Here is a 19546-nt window from a genome sequence, read left to right on the forward strand (position 1 = left end):
GCCATTGAATTTAAAATCCAAGGAACAAATACCAGAAAGAGGGATTTCTACTTAAGCTCTGAAGAAGTTGTAAAAAGGGAAGGGGGAGCTAGTTATTCTGCCTACTTGGAATTTTATTCAGTTGTGCCCAACTGAGTCGAGTAGAGGGGTTAGAAGAAGGGAAAGGAGTTAACAGCAGTGAGATGTTGTTCTGGGCACAGAAAACAGCATGCAACTGCACATTGGCAACAGCGAGACAGGCTAACAAAGGGGACAGAAGATGCACTTGACAGGAGTATAGAGAGTCAGCAGAGGAGTAGGAGGAGAAGGCATACGAGACGTAGGCTGGAGTGCAGTAGGAAAGAGCCTTATAGTGGTAAAGATGAATAGCTTAAACTTAATGCAAAATACAGTAAGGGCCCAGTAAGACAAGTCCAGAAGACCAAGAAAACACCTAAAGTACAACATTTCAAGTTATCTCAAAGGCAGAGATTTAGACAAGGAGTTTTGAAAAGGGGAGGTTACAAATGCCACAAGAGAGGGGCGCCTGAGTGGCGCAGTCGGTTAAGCGTCCGACTTCAGCCAGGTCACGATCTCGCGGTCCGTGCGTTCGAGCCCCGCGTCGGGCTCTGGGCTGATGGCTCAGAGCCTCGAGCCTGTTTCCGATTCTGTGTCTCCCTCTCTCTCTCTCTGCCCCTCCCCTGTTCATGTTCTGTCTCTCTCTGTCCCAAAAATAAATAAATGTTGAAAAAAAAAATTAAAAAAAAAAAAACAAATGCCACAAGAGAAAACATTTAGTCCAAGTGTTTTTTTCCTTTTAGACACAAAAACAAAGGGACATCTGGCTGGCTCAGTTGGAAGAGCATGAGACTCTTGATCTCTGGTTGTGAGTTTGAGCCCCATACTGGATGTAGAAATTACTTACATAAATAAATTTTTAAAAAACTGAAAACACAAACAGGAATTTAAAGGTGCCAGGGTTGTTTGTTTGTTGTTCGTTGGTTTCTGGTGTTTCCAGAGTTTGAACAAATAGGAGAAAGTAAACAAAATGAAGCCAGTAAACTCAAGTTTAGACACTTAAATAGTTATATGACCAAATCCAAATCAAAGAAAGGTGATAATTAGGATAAATGAGTAGAATCTTAAGTAAAAGTGACAGGGGATAAGAATTTCCTGGCAACTTGTCAATTAGTTTAAGAGGTGTTTAGGAAGTGTTTATGAAGACACAGAGAGAAAATAAAGAGAAATAGCAAAGTAAGTAATAAAGACAGTAATTTATAATATCCTAAAAGCTTCTAAGAGAAGGAATAATGCCCTATAGCCCCATGAATGAATCATTGAATGTGGTAAAACAATTTTCCAAACTACAAGTAAATCTCTTAGGGTTCTTTCTGATTAAATGCAATTCTAGTTCATTTAAAAAACTGATTCTTATTTTTTCAGATAGAAGTTATATTACGACAAGAAAATTTTTACTTAAACTTCTGAACAATTTAGCCATTGTTCACGAGCCCTGAGGTATTTAAAACAAATTTAGTAATGAAGGCCTCATTGTGTACTGCGCTTTTAAATCCATTTCTTGCCCAATGTCATTTGAATGCTTCACAAGTATCATTTGACCCTAAAGCTGAGAAGCTGACATTTTAGCAAATTCACCATTTTACCACTAGGTGGCAAAAAAACCCAAGTAGTATCCGTCACCAAAGCTAGTACAAAATTCCAAGTACTTGAACAACCAGAATGAATTTCCACCAGGTGTCAACCAAGAGGGAAAAAAAAGAAAAAAGGCTATGTTTCCCACTCAGATACACAAATTCAGTTTTAAGCATAGCCATCTAAACTTTATTAGAGATAAATGGCCTGCTCATTAACTCTCCAAATAATTTGTATATTTATATATAATGCTGAGGCCAAGATAACTACCTTGTCAACTAAAATCCAACGAAACTGTTTCTTCCCCAAAAAGCAAGAAAACAGTAAACCAATGAGAACGGTCAAAAATCTTCCAGTGTATTTAATTATGAATATATAGTTCCAGATTCATATTTTTCCATCTACATTTCTCTTAGAAGCAGCTCTGTTGATTGCAAAAATCTAGAAAAGTTTATGCTGTTATGCCTTGAATCCCAGTGTGAGTTTATGAAAACATTGCCATTTGTTACCAAAATGTTCACAATATAAATTTACTTGTCTTTGATTAAGAGGATTACAATGTTGAACAGTCTAAGACCGTTGGACTTGTAAAAATTAATATGAGAACTTTACAAAATTAAGTTCTATTTATATACATCATGCTTTTTAAAAACCATCTTACAGGCTTCACTAATTTCTAACAAAGATTTTCGATTCTGTTGTGAACATGAGGTCAGTTAAAACACTATGTCATGTTGCCTCTTATAAAGTGGTACTTTTTAAGGCCAAACTCTATTTTTAATCCTCTGGACACAGGAGTTGTAATCATGTCATACCCTGCAAATCTAGCTGTAGGTGGTGTCTTTAAAAAGCCTCTTTTCTTCCTTCTAGGAAGTGGTCAGGCCTTTTCCCCCCCTGGCGTCATCATGCAAACAACTTGGTTGCTTTTCGTTGCTAATTAAGAGATGGAAGAAAAAGCAGTCGAGGAGTAAGCAAAACCTATTGATTAAAAAAAGAAGAAGAAAGAAAAAAAAAACAACTATTGATCATAGTTGCCTCTCTTTCTTGCTCCTTCTGGTCTTCTCTTGTAAGGTTCCTTTGGCCTCGACTGAGTTCCCTTCCACTCTGCCTACAACGCAGTGGTCTTTTAAATAATCCAAGCTAAGAATGCTCGTCTACGAACATTGTTTCTTGTCTAGTTTTTATTACGTTTTCTTTTGAAATTCGTTAGATTATGCTCGGCAACCAGCCGCTTGCCCAACCGGTTTCTCCCCTTCCCCCATCTCTCTTCACACATCACTTTTTCCTCCTTCCATCCAAGTAGTGGGCAAAACCCTGCAGCGCCGGTAACGCTCGCTTCGGTCTGGTCACTCAGCAGTTTATCCCTACTTGGTTTTGCAAACATCTCCCCACCCGGCGCCTGTCCCCCAGTGCCCCACTCTTTTATTATCTATTAGAGTGTGCTCGGTAAGGGGCTCCAGATAGCACGTCGAGGGTTTACGGTAGCCTGCCTACCAATAGGAACCCACAATGAAGAGAAGTCAGGTTCAGCCTCCCGACAGCCCGTGTCTTCTTCCCTTAGCTGTACACCTACTGTACCCGCGAGCGACCGCGGGAGCAAGCCGGGCGCGGGAGGGGACGCGCAGGGAGGGCGGACAGCAGCCGCGGCGTGCGCATGCGCACTGGGGTTGTTTTTCACAAAGCTGCTCTTAAAGTGAGCTGGCAGCCTCCAGCCGCCCGTCTTTGTAAGGAGACCACTGAGACTAGCAGAATCGTGGAGCAGCAGCCTCTGTGCTGCCCTGACTTTTTAAGAAATCTCAATGAACTATTTGTAAAGAATCACTGATCTTGCCTGCAAGCTTTTTGCACGGCAAAGACATCGATCAGTGTTAGGTGAAGATCACATTTTATATGTGATCTTGACTTTTTTTGTCTTACATTATATTTTTATAGATTTTGTTATAAACATGGTGCTGGGAAAGGTGAAGAGTTTGACAATAAGCTTTGACTGTCTTAATGACAGCAATGTCCCTGTGTATTCTAGTGGGGATACAGTCTCAGGAAGGGTGAATTTAGAAGTTACTGGGGAAATCAGAGTAAAATCTCTTAAAATTCATGCAAGAGGACATGCGAAAGTACGCTGGACCGAGTCAAGAAACGCCGGCTCCAATACTGCCTATACACAGAATTACACTGAAGAAGTAGAATATTTCAACCATAAAGATATCTTAATTGGACACGAAAGAGGTAAGTTTTTATATTATACAGAAATCATTAGACCTTGATTTTCTTTGGAAAAGTACCTTTTCAATTTTCCTGAATTCGTGTTAATTCTACTCCTGGCCTAACACATAGCAGTTTGATAAAGATTAGCAAAGTTGGAAGATTGGGATTCTCCTTGACATTCATCGTGTGTTAAGGCGTAATGCATGCAGGCATCTGCAAAGTGACTGCAAACTGCACTTATTCAACTACCTCTGTCTATACCCGGCTTGGTCTGTGCCATACGCACTTGGAATACATTTCTATCTTACTTGTAAATTCTACTTAAATCTCATTCAATAATTTTACTAATAAGTTTTCAAATGAATTGCTAAAATCTGCAGTCCAGTATTCGATTTTTTTCCCCTTGTACTCTGCAACCTTAGATCTTAAAAAACTAAGCTTCAGTGAAGAAATGGAGTAACATTTTTAAGTGGGTAAATAGGTGGTTTTCATTTTTAGTATTGACACGCAAAATATTTTAAAGAATTGATCGTTGTTCTTTGATAAAGGATTTCTGTGGCTTATTTTGACATATGGCATCAACACCCCACGTGTTTTTTCCCTATTCCTTCCAGATCCTTTATAAATTTACATCAAGCATTCTCTATTTTAAAGGATAGTGTCTATCATTATGATAGGTTTCAAATCAGTTTTAGAAGCCATTTCGGGTCAGTAATTTTCTTTTCCGAGTATGATGCCTAACTTTGGAACGTGCATTCAATGAAACCGGTGCCAGTCAAATGGAATTGAAAAGTATTCGGCACATTGGATTTGATTTTTGGTTAGAAAGGGAAGATGAAGGGTTGTCAAGGGGAGAAGGGGTCCTAAGATTTCCAATCTATTGTTTAAGTGGTTACATTGTGGAAATATAGGAGAGTCTAAGCTTGTTTTTCTAAGTTTCCACCCTTTGTTAGAAGCGGTTCAATCCTGTTTCGGACCAGTTCTGGGGGGTGGTGAGGAGGGGCGCTTGTTCTGCTCTCAGCAGATTGGTTACACGCGTCAGGTGGTGGCGATGACTTAATTCCTAGCCCAAGAAGAATATAATGTTAAAACTGGTTATGTAATTTTATGCTTCTCCTTTTTCATGGTATTTAGTTCAAATGTTGACGATTTTGAAAAAGTACAGGACATCTTTACCTTTTTTAATATTAAAAAATATACATCCTTGAGGAAGTGCTAATTGAACTAATGCAAGTGTCGAAATGAAGGATGCTTGGGAGTTACAGCATTTAACTCATTTTTTTTTAATAGATTAAGATGAAATCAGTTCTTTGGTTGGGTTTTCACGGTTACACACAGGTCATTTGTATTCTGAAATAATTTCTAGTTAATCCTTCTGAGCAGTAAGACTGATGTTAAATGTAAATGCCTAATGACAGCTTTGGTATTTGTTGAGAAGCAGGCACACGAGTTTGTGTTTGAACCTTTCTGGACATTGCAGCTTTTTATCAAACGGTTAAGAAACAAAGGTTTTTAAGGAGCTGAGGTTTGCAGTGGGATAAAAGTAGAATAACGACTTATGGGGGCAAACGCAGTTTGATTAGTTACTCGATGATTTCACGGTAAAGAAAACTATGTACCCCGTACCCCAGCGAGATGCCCCTCAACCCCTGCAAGGCGCGGACGAGCTCTTAGCTGGAATAGTTTCAATGACTTAAAAGTGGGACCTCTCAAACTAGCCTGGTAACTGAGACCCCGCCCCGGGCGACCGGCGATAGGCGGAGCCGCGTTTGTTAGCCTGTTGCTAAGGCGATGCCAGGCTCTGATTGGATTGGGCGCGGGCGGGTGGGGAGAGTGGGCTCGCGCCGGTTGGGGCGAGGCTTGGAACCGGCGTGCGCCGGTAAAGGTCCCTCCAGAGTGGCCGCCCCCGCCCGTACTCGCATCCCTCCCCGAGCTTGTGGAGGCGCCGTGGTTCATGTCACGGAATGTTGTCGCCCCTCACCTCGGCTTGCTTGGGGACCCCGAAGAAAACGATCTTGGGTTTCAGCAGAGTAGAAAGGGAGAAGCTCCTGCTGGCCTTACAGGTGCCGAACGGCCCTGGGCGTAACTTCAGCTGACAATTCTATTCTGAAGGAACTTGGGTAGGCAGGGTTAGCAGGACCCCGTTTTCCTGTTCTCGGCTGGAAGATGTCAGCTGGCTTCTGTAAACGCTCATTCCCTGAGCTGAAACAAAGCGTGTTGTGGACCTATGCAATCCCCAGACCGGCTACCTTGATTTGACCTGAGGGACAGACCGTAAAGGCTGGCCAGGAGAAGAGGGAAAAGTGCCACCGACAACGAAAGCTGGGGTCGGGGCCTTGGCGAGTATTCCCTGGCCCCTCCCCATTGTTTCCCGGAGACTATGCAGCCCTGCCCACCCCCCACCCCGCCCCAGTTTCCCTCACCGCAACTGTAAAGGTGTCAGGGTGGCCCGAGCCAGATCGAACCGGTCACCGGCTGGGGCGTGTAAAGCGGAAGCGCCGCTGTGCGGTCGCCCCGCCCCCAGTCCAGCAGGGTAGGCTGCGCGAACGCGAGCGCGAGCGCCGCGCGACGTATGCCGTATGTATAGCGGGTCGCGCGGGCGGCGGCGGCGCGCGGGCGGGCCGGCTGGGATCTGCTCGCGCCGGTTTAGGCCGGTCCTCTCCTGCTCCGGTCTAGTTCTTGATTGACAGCCCGGCACTTGTTTACCACGGCGCGGCCGCCGCAGCTCGCCTCAATGAGACTGCTGAGCTGGCACAAAAAGGGAGAGAGACTGGAAGAAAAGGAGAGGGAGGCAAACTTTGGGCGCCTTCGAGGGGAACGAATGTACATGGCCCCCAACTCACCAGCCAATTTTCAGTGCTGAAATTCTTTCAGAGGATTTGCACAGGAGACGAGGAAAATAGTTCTGAGCTATGAGGGAATCATCGTGGGTTTTGAATAAAAGTATCCACATATAGACGCGCTTTTTTCCTTTTCTCCCTTTGATGTAAGGGAAGCATCACGTTTTTTGTGTACCTTCGATACTTTTTGGTGAGGGAGAGTTAAATGATTTTACCAGTCTCGTCTCCTCTCGTGGTAAATGATGGTGCCTACACTAAAAAGTACGTTAATAATAAGACATTTATGTAATTATAATATTTAGAAGGCTAAGAAAAGTCATTTTAAGAATCCAGAATCCCCGCCCGTATTTTCATTAAGTATATTTATTATGGAGAAATTTTTAAAATAAGCTCTTTGGCCGAAAGAAATTGGTTATAAAATGAAAGGTCATTCATCTGGAAATTGGAAACAACCTAATTGGAGTTCATTTTTCAAGGATGTAGAACATGTTTCCCCGTAAGCAGGCAACCTTTAAAAGATCTTAAAGCTATTTAAGGGTTTTTTTAATATATGTATGCACATTTTTAGCTGTCGCTAGGACAAACTGAGTGTGGTCATCATTTTAGGGTCAATAAAGAATTTTTATTTTTAGCTTTGAAACTGACATTAAAATCACTGTTCCGTTTTTCTTTTTAACGTCAACATTTGACAAAGTTTTCTAATGGTTTTAGAATTATAACATTCATTTCATCTGTATCAAAACTGACAGACTTGAAAGGTTTACCCAGTTTTTATTATATGTCTCATAATAAGCTTAAATAAACCATTGGAGACCAAGATAACATCTTAGTGTGAAATTTGAGCTCTTCCTCTTTTTGTTGAGCATGTACTGTATTGGATGCAGATCCTGTAGAGTTGGCTCATATACCATTAAAATACTTGCCTTTGGGGTAGAAGTGTTAATTATCCCCATCTTACAGATGAGGCAACTGAAGTCTCAGGATTTCTATTTCACCGAGGGGAAATAACCAAAGTAAGAATTGGCATTAAGACCTCTCAGACTACAAAGCTTGTGGCCTTAATTGTTAAAGGAGTATCTTTAAAGTTATGCCACTGTGAAGAGTGTGCAAAGGTTTAACGTCAAGCTTTTTCTTTTTCTGTTTGTTTTAAGATGATGATAATTCCGAAGAAGGCTTCAACACTATTCATTCAGGAAGGCATGAATATGCATTCAGCTTCGAGCTTCCACAGACGTAAGTATTATAACAGGCATTCTTCATAAACCTCCATTCTTTTAAAATTAAAATTATTCTAAATTTAAATATTTTTAGTTTAAAAAAAAACCCTTTTCATTATTGAATGTTGCTAGAGGAAAACAATACACTGAAAGAAGTAGCTACTTTTTAATCTAGCCTGGCAAAATTATAGAAAGCAAAGCTCAATTCTTAGTACTTTGTCTCAAGATCTGTGAGGTTTTTAAAACTTGAATAGTATTTCACCTAACCTTGAGTGAATTAGAAGATTCTGCTCAAATAGTAACCATTTTATAAGTACTTTATTTATCATCAATTGGTACTAGCAGAAACATAGAACATATCAAGTCTTTTCTGCTAATGCTAACCAACAGCAGTAAACTAAAAAGATAAAAATAATTAGGAATAGATTAACTTTAGAAGTGATGTTCTTTAGATACGGATTCCGCTTCTGTGCAAAGAGCTGATTGAAGAGGTCCCAAAAGAGATACCATATGATCTGAACTTAAAAGGAAACACCCATCATGTACCTAAATATAAGGCTTGGAATATAGTATGGAAGAAGAAAAGAAAGTGGTTTATTCTTAACATAAAAATAGATTGTTAAAAAACAAATACTCCCCTCAATTTTTTAATATCTTTGATAATTCTAGTACTTGAGTTACATGCGAATAGTTCATAAATGGTATTTTTCAGAATATTCTATTTCCTCCATGCCCTAATCTACTTTTTAAGAGACATACTGCAAGTGTGAATATAATGCTAATACTGGGCCTGAATATTTCTCAGGGTGAAGGTAATTTAATATTTATATGTTTTTTAAAAATCTGTAAACCAAGGTCATTAACTTTTTTTAATGTTTATTTATTTATTTTGAGAGAAAAAGAGGGAGAGCGAATCCAAAGCAGGCTCTGCACTGTCGGCTCAGAGCCGGACATGGGGCTCAATCCCACAAACCGTGAGGTCTCGACCTGATCCAAAATCAAGAGTCAGATGTTTGACTGAGCCACCCAGGCACCCCAAATCAAGGTCATTTAAAATAAAGTCTGGAAGACTAACATAAATACTGCATTTTATTTTTCTGTGCTATACACATTAATACAGGAGTCTAAAATACAAAAATATCTGTAAAAACAACACTACTTCTCATGCTAATCTAAGTTAGCACTGTACCTTATACATAACTGAACCCTGGGCATTTTTCTAAGGAAATTATGAAAGAAGAAAAAAAAAAAAAAACTAAGCCTACCGAAATAAAACCTTCCACAATTAATAAAATTTGGGAGAATTGAAAAACACTTCTGATTTTCTTGACAGAGATTAACAGAAATGTTTCTTTTTCTTTTTAAACCTATCAAGTTAGAAAACCTGGCCAAAAAGAGTTAGAATATGAGTAAACTAGGAAATGGGAAACCAGCTTTTTAGAGTTTCAGTAGACCTATAAAATGCAAATTTTTTTTTAATTATAACAAATGGCCTATGCCTTTTCTAGACCTTCTTAATTAGTTACTACAAAAAGAGATTTCTAGCCAGTGGGTAGAATTTCTTAATAGAAATACTTAAACCATTCTTAACTTCATTTTTAGATTAAACTTTTGATCTTTCAAGAATTGTTCATTTCCAAACTTGCATAATTTTGCCACCAGCATTAAAAGTAGCTTCTTCTTAGTTTAAAGGGATTGTATTCTTCTGGCTTTTTTAAGCAAAATTACTATAATATTAACTGTTAGCTATTGTCATTTGGAAAACAAGATTTTTTCCCCCAATGACTTATCCCTTTGGAAATTAAAAAAATTCTATGTTTGATACCTCATTGATAATAAACAGTGCCCTGTAGTAACACTTCTATATGCTGACCTGCTGTATAATTATTAAAAAGAGGTATAAAATTAATATATTGAACTTTATATTCTACACAGACCACTTGCTACCTCATTCGAAGGCCGACATGGCAGTGTGCGCTATTGGGTGAAAGCCGAATTGCACAGGCCTTGGCTTCTACCAGTAAAATTAAAGAAGGAATTTACAGTCTTTGAGCATATAGATATCAACACTCCTTCATTACTGGTAAGAATTGACTGAATTCTTCATTCTTGTTTTCAGCATATAAATATTAAAGAATAATCACCTAAACTATGCAATACGTATAAATTTTAAATTGTGATTTATTTTAAAATTCATAACTATTTATTTTTTAATATTTATTTTAAAAATACAGTCAAGAGCACACAAATTAGCGAAAAGTATGCTCATATTTTCTGACATTGTAATAACTTCAGCATATGGTATGAAATAACTCTTACTCAAAAGATAACAACAAAAAATAGATCTGTTCCTTGGATAATTCTAGCAGAAGAGGAACAGTAGTATCAGTTATTATTATAAGACCATATCACTTACCATGAAAAGATCATAATCTAAAATTCGCATTGCATTCTTCCAACATAGGGATAGTTGTCAAATGTTGGGGAGATTTTGTCACTTTGATGAAAAAACAATTCCATTTTAAAAGCAATTCTTTTTAATTGCATTTTTCCACAAGATTCAAATTTGACTTTAAAAACTTTATTTGGTTTAAACAAATGATAACATCTTCAAGCAAATAACATTAAAAATGAGAGTTTTCCTTTTTTCACATAATTAATTGATTGTTACATTCTTAAAGAAAGATGTTAACATTTGGGATTATAACCAAACTGGTTTCTAAGCTGCCTTTTTTTTTTAAAGGCAGTTTATGTGGAAAGGGTTTTTTTGTTTGTTTGGATGGTTAGTTTTTAATTACTGTATATGTAAAACTTTGTTTATGGAATGTGATGTTAAACCTTGTACCCCTTTTTTTAATTGAATGGAAATTTATATATAAACAAAAATAATTGTATAATTCAGGAGCCATCAGTTAGGTTTTTTTTGAAGTACATTTGGATACACTTAGAAAAAAAGCAACACTGCTTTTAATTTTAATTCTCCAAGAATTTGGGATTTTTATATTAAAACATTGTTACTGTCCCAATTTCATGCATTGATCTTTTTCTCTAAATTTATTTCTTACAGTCACCCCAAGCAGGCACAAAAGAAAAGACTCTCTGTTGCTGGTTCTGTACCTCAGGCCCAATATCCTTAAGTGCCAAAATCGAAAGGAAGGGCTATACCCCAGGTACGTATGAGATGGCTTCCCAAGGAAAACGATCCTTCAGTTAGCTTTTATATATAAATTTATGGAATGTCTCTAAATGCAAACATAATATAGTATTCTTTAGTAAAGTAACTCAGTTTTCTTTCGTAAATTGGAATGTAGTGTCCATTTTTAAATAGCTACTGTAAATGAGTAGTTCTTTTTCATAATTCTAAATTACTTCCTGCTTTTGGGACAGTTTTTTGTCCATGTAGTCCATGTAGAGCAATGAACTTACATTTTAAGTTCTTAAGAATCCATTTTTGGGTTTGTTTTACCTTTTTCTGCTTTTTTAACAGTAGATACATATTTTTTTTCTCTAGGTGAATCAATTCAGATATTTGCTGAGATTGAAAACTGCTCTTCCCGAATGGTAGTGCCAAAGGCAGCCATTTACCAAACACAGGCCTTCTATGCCAAAGGGAAAATGAAGGAAGTAAAACAGCTTGTGGCTAACTTACGTGGGGAATCCTTATCATCTGGAAAGACAGATACCTGGAATGGAAAGTTGCTGAAAATTCCACCAGTTTCTCCCTCTATCCTCGACTGTAGCATAATTCGTGTGGAATATTCACTAATGGTATGTATAGAGTTAAGGGTTTGTTGTTGTTATTTAGTATTAAAGTCATGAGGATATTATTTTGTCTTATATCCAGGATTTGATTTTTATATTCCATATATGACATATAAAAATATATGTAAATACTAAATTTGGTTTATAATTAATCGTTTACCTCACGTGTAAACGTACTATACAGTATTATACGTAACTAGAGAAAAATTTCTAGTATGTTTTACGTATATATAACTAAGAAAGTAAATGAAGGCTTCAACATTAAAATTGGGTTATTAGTTTTTAAAAAAGAAATAATACTTGGAATTCTAAACCTAACATCTTTTTTCAATGTTTAGGTATATGTGGATATTCCTGGAGCTATGGATTTATTTCTTAATTTGCCACTTGTCATTGGTACCATTCCTCTACATCCATTTGGTAGCAGAACCTCAAGTGTAAGCAGTCAGTGTAGCATGAATATGAACTGGCTTGGTTTATCCCTACCTGAAAGACCTGAAGGTAATTTGATAATGCATGTTTAAGCTTAATTTCTTTTTTTTTTTTTTTTTTTTAATTTTTTTTGTTTCAACATTTATTTATTTTTGGGACAGAGAGAGACAGAGCATGAACGGGGGAGGGGCAGAGAGAGAGGGAGACACAGAATCGGAAACAGGCTCCAGGCTCCGAGCCATCAGCCCAGAGCCCGACGCGGGGCTCGAACTCACGGACCGCGAGATCGTGACCTGGCTGAAGTCGGATGCTTAACCGACTGTGCCACCCAGGCGCCCCTAAGCTTAATTTGTTAATATTTTCAAGAACATAATTTTGCTTCTAATATTTTATAGATACACTTTTGTCTATACCTGCAGACAGTAGATGTGTCCCTAATGTTAGATTTAAAACCTATATCCCTGTAGTTTTGATCACAAAACAAAAAATTATTTTTTTTTATCTTGACATTCTTTTTTAATATCTATTATTCTGTGTATTTTGACATGCATAAGAACATGCTGTTCGAATTGCGTGTATCTTTTTCCTTCAGCACCACCCAGCTATGCAGAAGTGGTAACAGAGGAACAAAGGCGGAACAATCTTGCACCAGTGAGTGCTTGTGATGACTTTGAGAGAGCGCTTCAAGGACCACTGTTTGCTTATATCCAGGAGTTTCGGTTCTTGCCTCCACCTCTTTATTCAGAGGTAAGCACTAACTAGCTCCTCAAGTATGAAATAGGCTAGCTCTCCTGGGAAATACTATTGTAGACTTTTTTAAAAACGTAGTTCAGTTTTGATTAGCATCATATTAATAGAAAAATAACTTAAAACAACAGGATTAAGCATTAAATTATGGTTGTCCAGATTTAAATAAGTTTCATTCTTAACTTTAATAAGTAGGACTCATATTATTGGGGAAACAGGGATAGTGGTCCAGTCTCATGCTCACAGAATGTCAGTTAAAGGAATAATTCATTTTTTTAAGCTTATTTATATTTATTTTGAGAGAGAGAGAGAGCAAGCACATGCGGGGAAGGGGCAGAAAGAGAGCTTTACAGAGAATCCCAAGCAGGTTCTGCACTGTCAGCGCAGAGCCTGATACGGGGCTTGAACTCCCAAACCATGACATCATGACCTGAGCCAAAATCAAGAGTCAGATGCTCAACAGACTGAGTCAACCAAGCACCCCAGGACTAATTCATATTTTAAGCATCAATAGAAGTGGCATTTTGCAACCATAAATTAATTCAGTAGCTTTAATTCATCTTACTCATCAGCCTTTTCAAGTTTAATTCTTGCATATTTTAACAGTCATAGGGGAAAAGAACATGTGCAAAAACATGTTAGACAAACATTTCTATTCATCTCCCATTGATGACCACCAAGCATGTAGGTGAATAAAACATGGCCCTTACTTGAGAGAAGCTCACAGACTAGTGAGAAGAACAAATTTAGAGATGAAATATTCCATAATAGTATGATAGGAATGCATGCAGTTCATTTGAGACCAGTTCATTAGGACTTGGGAATCAGGAAAGGCTTCCCTGAGAAGGTGATTATTAAGTCAGATCTTCAAAATAAGTAGTCCTCAAAAAGTAATATAGTCCAGGCAGGAAAAACAGCATGTGGAAGGCAAGGAGGCAGGGTAGAAAGCCAGCAATTTCAGGATACTTCAGAATATATCTTAATATATGTTTGAACAGGGGCGCCTGGGTGGCTTCGCTGACTTGGCTCAGGTCATGGTCTCACAGTTTGTGAGTTCGAGCCCCACGTCAGGCTCTGTGCTGACAGCTCAGCGCCTGGAGCCTGCTTCAGATTCTGTGTCTCCCTCTCTCTCTGCCCCTCCCTTGCTCGTGCTCTGTCTCGGTCTCTCAAAAATAAATACACATTAAAAAATTTTTTTAAAAATACATACATGTTTGAAGGGCTTTAAAGTTGCCCTTGATACCAGTATAATACCAAATAGTTTTGTAAATCACTGGAATCAACCTAATCCTTTTGGTTATCATAGTTTAGCAATTTTACTACATATTATTACTCTCAAATAAGACATAATGGGATTGTTTCACTCTGCAAGAAATTGCTCCTTTTCTCCCTTAACATCATTGCCAGAAGAGTGTGTTTTCCTTTGAATGTGGTTAATAGGAGATCCACTTTACTCATTGAAATGTAGAATATTTAGAATTTGTTTTTGTAAATTCTTATGGTTTTCTATCCTACTATTCTATTTCATAAAATTTCCCTTACAATGTTAAAAATGTTCTCCCACTTACAGATTTTATTACATTTTTACACTGATGTTTCTGTCTTAAGTCAGTCACTACTGATTTGATCTGAGGCCTTCTGGCTGTACAACAGGCATTTTAAAAGAATGACAATCTAAGCAATTTGTAGTAAAATTCTACTTCCTCTTTTTAAAGTGAACTAAGATAATTAAGGGAATTTAAAAACTTTTAAAACCCTAAATTGGTTCAAAGTGTGATTTAATTAATAGCCGCATGGGGGGAGGAGTTCTAGATTGTATTACAGTGATTTTTTTTTTTTGTCTCTTTTAAGTCATTAAAAGGTAGATGCTTTTTTTCCTCTAAAAATGTGTTTTACCTAAAGTTTCTGAGGCACTTTGGACTGTGCCACATTTAAATACAAGTAAAAATGGATGATGCCCAAACGATGTCTCACAAAAAGGAACGTATTAAAGGGAGCTATTTGCCTTCCTGTGTCAATTCTCTTTCTAGCTGAGAAACAGCTGAAATATACTCACGTTGCTTAAATGTATGTGCATATGAAAGTCACTGTAGAAATAGAGAAGGTGGGAAGACTGTAGAGCATTTTGGGTTCAGCATTATTTCTTGATACACACTGTTTTTCTAGGCCCTCTGGGGTTTTACACAACTGCATTCTTCTCAAAGCCTAGAAAAGAGAGGAGTTGACTTTTTTGTAAAAGGATAAAAGGGATACTTCATAAAAGGAGATCATTGCTATGAAGACGTTTTCCATTGTGTATTTGAGTCTTCGTTCCTACTAAGTGCGAGTAAAACACCATTCTCTCATAAAATTTCACCATTACCTTTTGGAAAAGAGAACTATTTGGGCATACCTTTATAAATTTTATTATTAACCTAGTAATTAAATCTAAGACACTTTATAGATAATACTAGTATCCTTTCTTCCCTTAAATGCTGCGTATGTTGTTTCTGATTAAATTCCTCAGTGGTACTCAAAATGTTAGTCATTAGCTGCATTTTTACTAGACCTTATCAAATAACTATTTTTTTTCACTTTTCTTTTTAGATTGATCCAAATCCTGATCAGTCAGCAGATGATAGACCATCCTGCCCCTCTCGTTGAAGGAACTGTGTTAGATCAACTTGATGTGGGTTCTGAACTGTATCTCTTCCCAGCTGAGGACAGAGAAGTATCTTGGAGACACGTTTTCAGAGGAAGTGGAATTGCTTTTGCCCAGAAAAATGGCAGATACATGAAACAACCAGTGATCATGCTTTAGAAGCCTACAGCAACATTCTGGGACTGCTCCAACATGCTTGAAGATCTAAGCTTTTCTCCTTTAAAACAGGCACATATTAAGAGCAGTCTTCTTAGCCTATGGTCATACGTGTCAAGACACCACGTTGTAAAGAGGGATGATTTCCTTCTTTTGATTTGAAAATTTTGCACATGCTCAATGCTTACATTGTGCAGTTCCGATGTCACTACAGCTTTTTTTTTTTTCCATTTATGCCAGACTCTTGATACTCTTTAAAAACTTGTTTGTGGTCAGCACAACAAGGAACAAAAGAAAGCTTTGAAAAAACTTTAACATGAAAAAAACGCACTGACTTTTTTTTTAATTTAATATAGCCTGGACTTTACCTGCGTATGCACATGCTCAGAAATGTCCTACTAGGCTGACCATGTATCACCTCTTCAGCTTGGATCCTATTGTGGATTTATTTACAAACATCAAATGCCTTCAAGCCAATCCTTCTTGCTGTATGTTTTGCAGCCTACTGTAGTAGATACGCAACAGATATGTGGGAAAAGAGATAAGAGGAGGAAGCTAATAAGAGACTTTGTCAAGATTGTATACCTTCTTGGTTTCTTTTAAGAATTTGTTGCCTTTCTACTATTACAGCAAAGCAGCATTTTGTTACTGACTGCCTAAAATCACTTAATCTCAGGTGAACGCATCACTTGCCAAACTGTTGGAATGCTATTTGTGTTTTGTTGCACTGTTGAGTTATTTTTTTGTTTTGTTTGTTTGGTTGGCTTTTTGGAGAGGGAAATTTGGAAAAGGGACATACACAAAAGTGATAACCCACCCACATTCCCTTTTTATCATTACATATAAGAAGAAACTAGCAGAGCTAAGAATGGAGTAAAGAAAGGCAGTATGGCAGGCACCAGCAAAGAGTTAAGGGCTTGTTGCTCTTAAAAATGATTGTTATTTTTATTATTTTAAGAGTATGAAAATTTTCCAGTCACTGGAAAGGAGGAGAAAGTGCATTTATTTTTGTACGGAGTTACTTAATTACCTCCAAAACACCTATGTTGGAAATCATTTTTGCTGGTGCAAAGTGTTTTAATGAGCAGGAATATGTACACACACACACATACACATACATATTAGAGAGTTCAATTTATATATTTCGTGTCCTGCTCAAGCTTCTCAGAGCTTGAAAACCCAAGTTTATTCTAAAAGTGTATAACTTCAGAATTACAAGTATACTAGAATATGTGCTGGGATGATAACTGTTTTATATTTTTGTGGGATTTTTTTTAATGAAAGTATTTTTTCCATTACCTAAAGAACATTTTGCTAAACATGAGAAACAACTCACTTTGAGTATATATAGATAAGAGCAACCACATCAGTAAATTATAGTTTATATTAAAGATAATTTACAGTTGGCTCATAACAAATATACCAGCATTCATGATGACACTTAAAAACTGCATTTTCCAAGGTACCAAGTTTACCGATCGTCTTACTTTGGAAGGAATTCAGCTCTGATGTTTTTAATGAAAATCAGCATCTCTGATATTGCAACATACGTGTGAAATGGGTGTTACATCTATCCTGCCGTTTAACCCCACAGTTAATAAAGTGGCTGAAAATAATAGTAACTCTGGCTTGGTGCTTGACCTGGTTAAATACTGTCTTAAAGCTTCATACAAAACAAATAGGCTTTTCCATAAGTGGCCTTTAAGAAAACATGGAAGACAATTCATGTTTGAAAAATGCTGACAGGGTGAAGAAAGCCCAGCGTAAAAATGAATCGCGTTTTAGGTGATTCAGTAAAGGGTTTGGGCTCCCGTAGCAAACTAATACTAGATAATAAGGAAATGGGGGTGAAATATTTTTTTATTGTTGTTAAATCATTTTGTGAATGTCCCCCTCAAAAGAAGCTAATGGAATATTTGGCATAAAGGGCATTTGGTGGTTTTATTTTTGTTTGGGGGGGAGGGTGTGTCTGAAAAATCCCTTTTCTTTTTTCTCTTATGTCTAACTAGGGAACAATTGTTGATATGCATAGCATTGGAATACTTATCATCATATACTCTTATAAATAACACATGAAACAAGAATGACCAATATTCTAATAATTGGCACTGGGTCACAAAATAAAATGTGATTAAATTTTGAATCTATAAAACTTTATCAAATAAAGTTTTATTTTCCCCATTAAAAGTTATTTCTTTACTTATTTAGAGGCATTACTTTACTCTTTTCTAAATATTGGTCAATTCCTGACATAAGATGTGAGGTTCACAGTTGTATTCCAGTATTCAAGATAGATTCCTGATTTTTCAATTAGGAAAAGTAAAATCCAAAATGTTAGCAAAACAAAGTGCAATATTAAATGTTTGCTTTATAGATTATATTCTATGGCTGTTTGTAATTTCCCCCTTTTTTCCCCCTGTTTTATTTGGTGCTGAATATGTCCTTGTAGGCTCTGTTTTAAGAAAACAATATGTGGGAAATGATTTAATTTTTCCTATTGCTCTTCCTTGTGGAAAATAAAGTGTTTTGTTTTTCTCTTTTTTGTAAAATTGTTTGGAGATTTATTTCAATCTTAATCATGTTAGTAATTCGTCATGCTTGCAAACATTAAGACTACAATTAAACCCTGTTTTAAGCCATGCTAGGTAAGAATAGTTTCTAGATATCAAAATCACTGAAGACTTACAGGAATTTTTAATACTACTTATTAGTGTTTGCCTTAATAATTCACCAAGTTACAGATTTTTTTTTTTATGAAACATGTTTGTTAAATAATTTCAAGTCCTCTATATGAACCAAACTTAACCAGGTAAAGTAGTTTCACTTTGAGGTACCAATTCCCTCTTGCTGTGAAGTATCTAAGTTTCTAGTACTTCAAGAGCACTTACATTTAAAAGGTGTATTAACTAACCTTACAAAAATATTTTTCCTAAATTTTAAAATAACAGTATTTTTCTTAATGTGTGAATTTTAGTGATTCATAACATTATAGGTACTTTGGGGATCACATTTAGGAAAAAAACAAGTATTTATACATATACAGATTAGCTATCAAGTTGTATATGATTGCCGCATATTCTCAAACATATGTACACATAAAAAGTGTTTTACAAAGAAGCGTTTAGACATTATACATTTATAATCAATTTTATGGAAATAAGAGCAAGGAGCACCTAGGTGACTCAGTCAGCTAAGTATCCTCTTGATTTCAGCTCAGGTCATGATCTCATGGTTCATGGGATCAAGCCCCAAGTCAGGCTCTGCACTGACAATGCCAAGCCTGCTTGGGATCCTCTCCCTCTTTCTGCCCCTCTGCACACTCTTTATCTCTCTCTCTCTCTCTCTTTCTCTCTCTCTCTCTCCTCTCAAAATAAATGAACATTAAAAAAAAAAAAAACCCTATCTACACAATGTCTAGACAATAAGGAATAAAAATGACTGAGAAGAGAGGAATAATAGCATGAAAAAGAGAGTTCTCTGTTTTGCTTTCTGTAACTTTAGATGTAGCCTTGAACAGGATGTGTGAATTTCAATGTCTTCATCCACAAAGTAGAAAGTAACTATCCAAAGTCCCCTTCATCATTGAAGGCGCAAAGTTGTAATATATTTTTAGGTAAAGAAATAATGCTCTAAGTCCATTACAACATTGGAAGTTAACCATGTTGCTTCTAAATTTGCATTAGAATACTTTGAGGCTGAGTTAAGTAAATGTCTCAAGTTATATACAATTAACTGACTGTTACTTGGCTTTGCTTTTGCATTGTCATCTATACTTAACCAAACCCTATCACTAATTAGGATTTACTGAATGACAAGCTCATTATATTTATCAGGATTTTTTTACTGTAACAGGAAGAAACTCAGACTAGCTTAAGAGGAAAAACAAACAAAGTGTATTAACCAGTAATTCCAAG

The 19546-nt window shown here is 37.0% G+C and overlaps 1 protein-coding gene and 1 long non-coding RNA gene across 12 annotated transcripts in view; one reads left to right on the plus strand and one right to left on the minus strand.

Moving 5' to 3' along the window:
- Positions 1 to 15012, minus strand: part of LOC121013196 (uncharacterized) — a 69337-nt gene extending 54325 nt beyond the window's left edge. For 4 of the 8 annotated variants that reach the window (XR_005782584.1, XR_005782576.1, XR_005782562.1 and 1 more), the window contains exon 1: positions 3127 to 3277. This is a non-coding gene — a long non-coding RNA (uncharacterized LOC121013196). Of the gene's footprint in view, positions 1 to 2447; positions 3093 to 3126; positions 3278 to 5818; positions 5906 to 6260; positions 6362 to 14891 lie in introns of those variants that run through there. The other 4 variants (XR_005782582.1, XR_005782566.1, XR_005782580.1 and 1 more) reach the window with 4 other exon arrangements.
- Positions 3339 to 18181, plus strand: ARRDC3 (arrestin domain containing 3). Of its 4 annotated transcripts, none has more exons than XM_040448671.1 (8): positions 3339 to 3858; positions 7829 to 7910; positions 9830 to 9977; positions 10962 to 11064; positions 11406 to 11662; positions 11995 to 12157; positions 12681 to 12835; positions 15422 to 18181. In XM_040448671.1, the coding sequence occupies exons 1-8, from the start codon at positions 3579 to 3581 to the stop codon at positions 15476 to 15478; spliced, it is 1245 nt and encodes a 414-aa protein (XP_040304605.1). In that variant the 5' UTR covers positions 3339 to 3578; the 3' UTR covers positions 15479 to 18181. The 4 variants fall into 4 exon arrangements, with proteins under 4 accessions (XP_040304605.1, XP_040304608.1, XP_040304622.1 ...); XM_040448683.1 differs by lacking the exon at positions 3339 to 3858 and adding an exon at positions 6508 to 6938; XM_040448674.1 differs by lacking the exon at positions 15422 to 18181 and having other exon boundaries at positions 12643 to 12816.
- Positions 18182 to 19546: the final 1365 nt, after the last annotated feature.

This window comes from Herpailurus yagouaroundi, unplaced genomic scaffold (assembly GCF_014898765.1).
Source record: "Herpailurus yagouaroundi ecotype Mexico unplaced genomic scaffold, PumYag 29, whole genome shotgun sequence".
Lineage (NCBI taxonomy): Eukaryota > Metazoa > Chordata > Mammalia > Carnivora > Felidae > Herpailurus > Herpailurus yagouaroundi.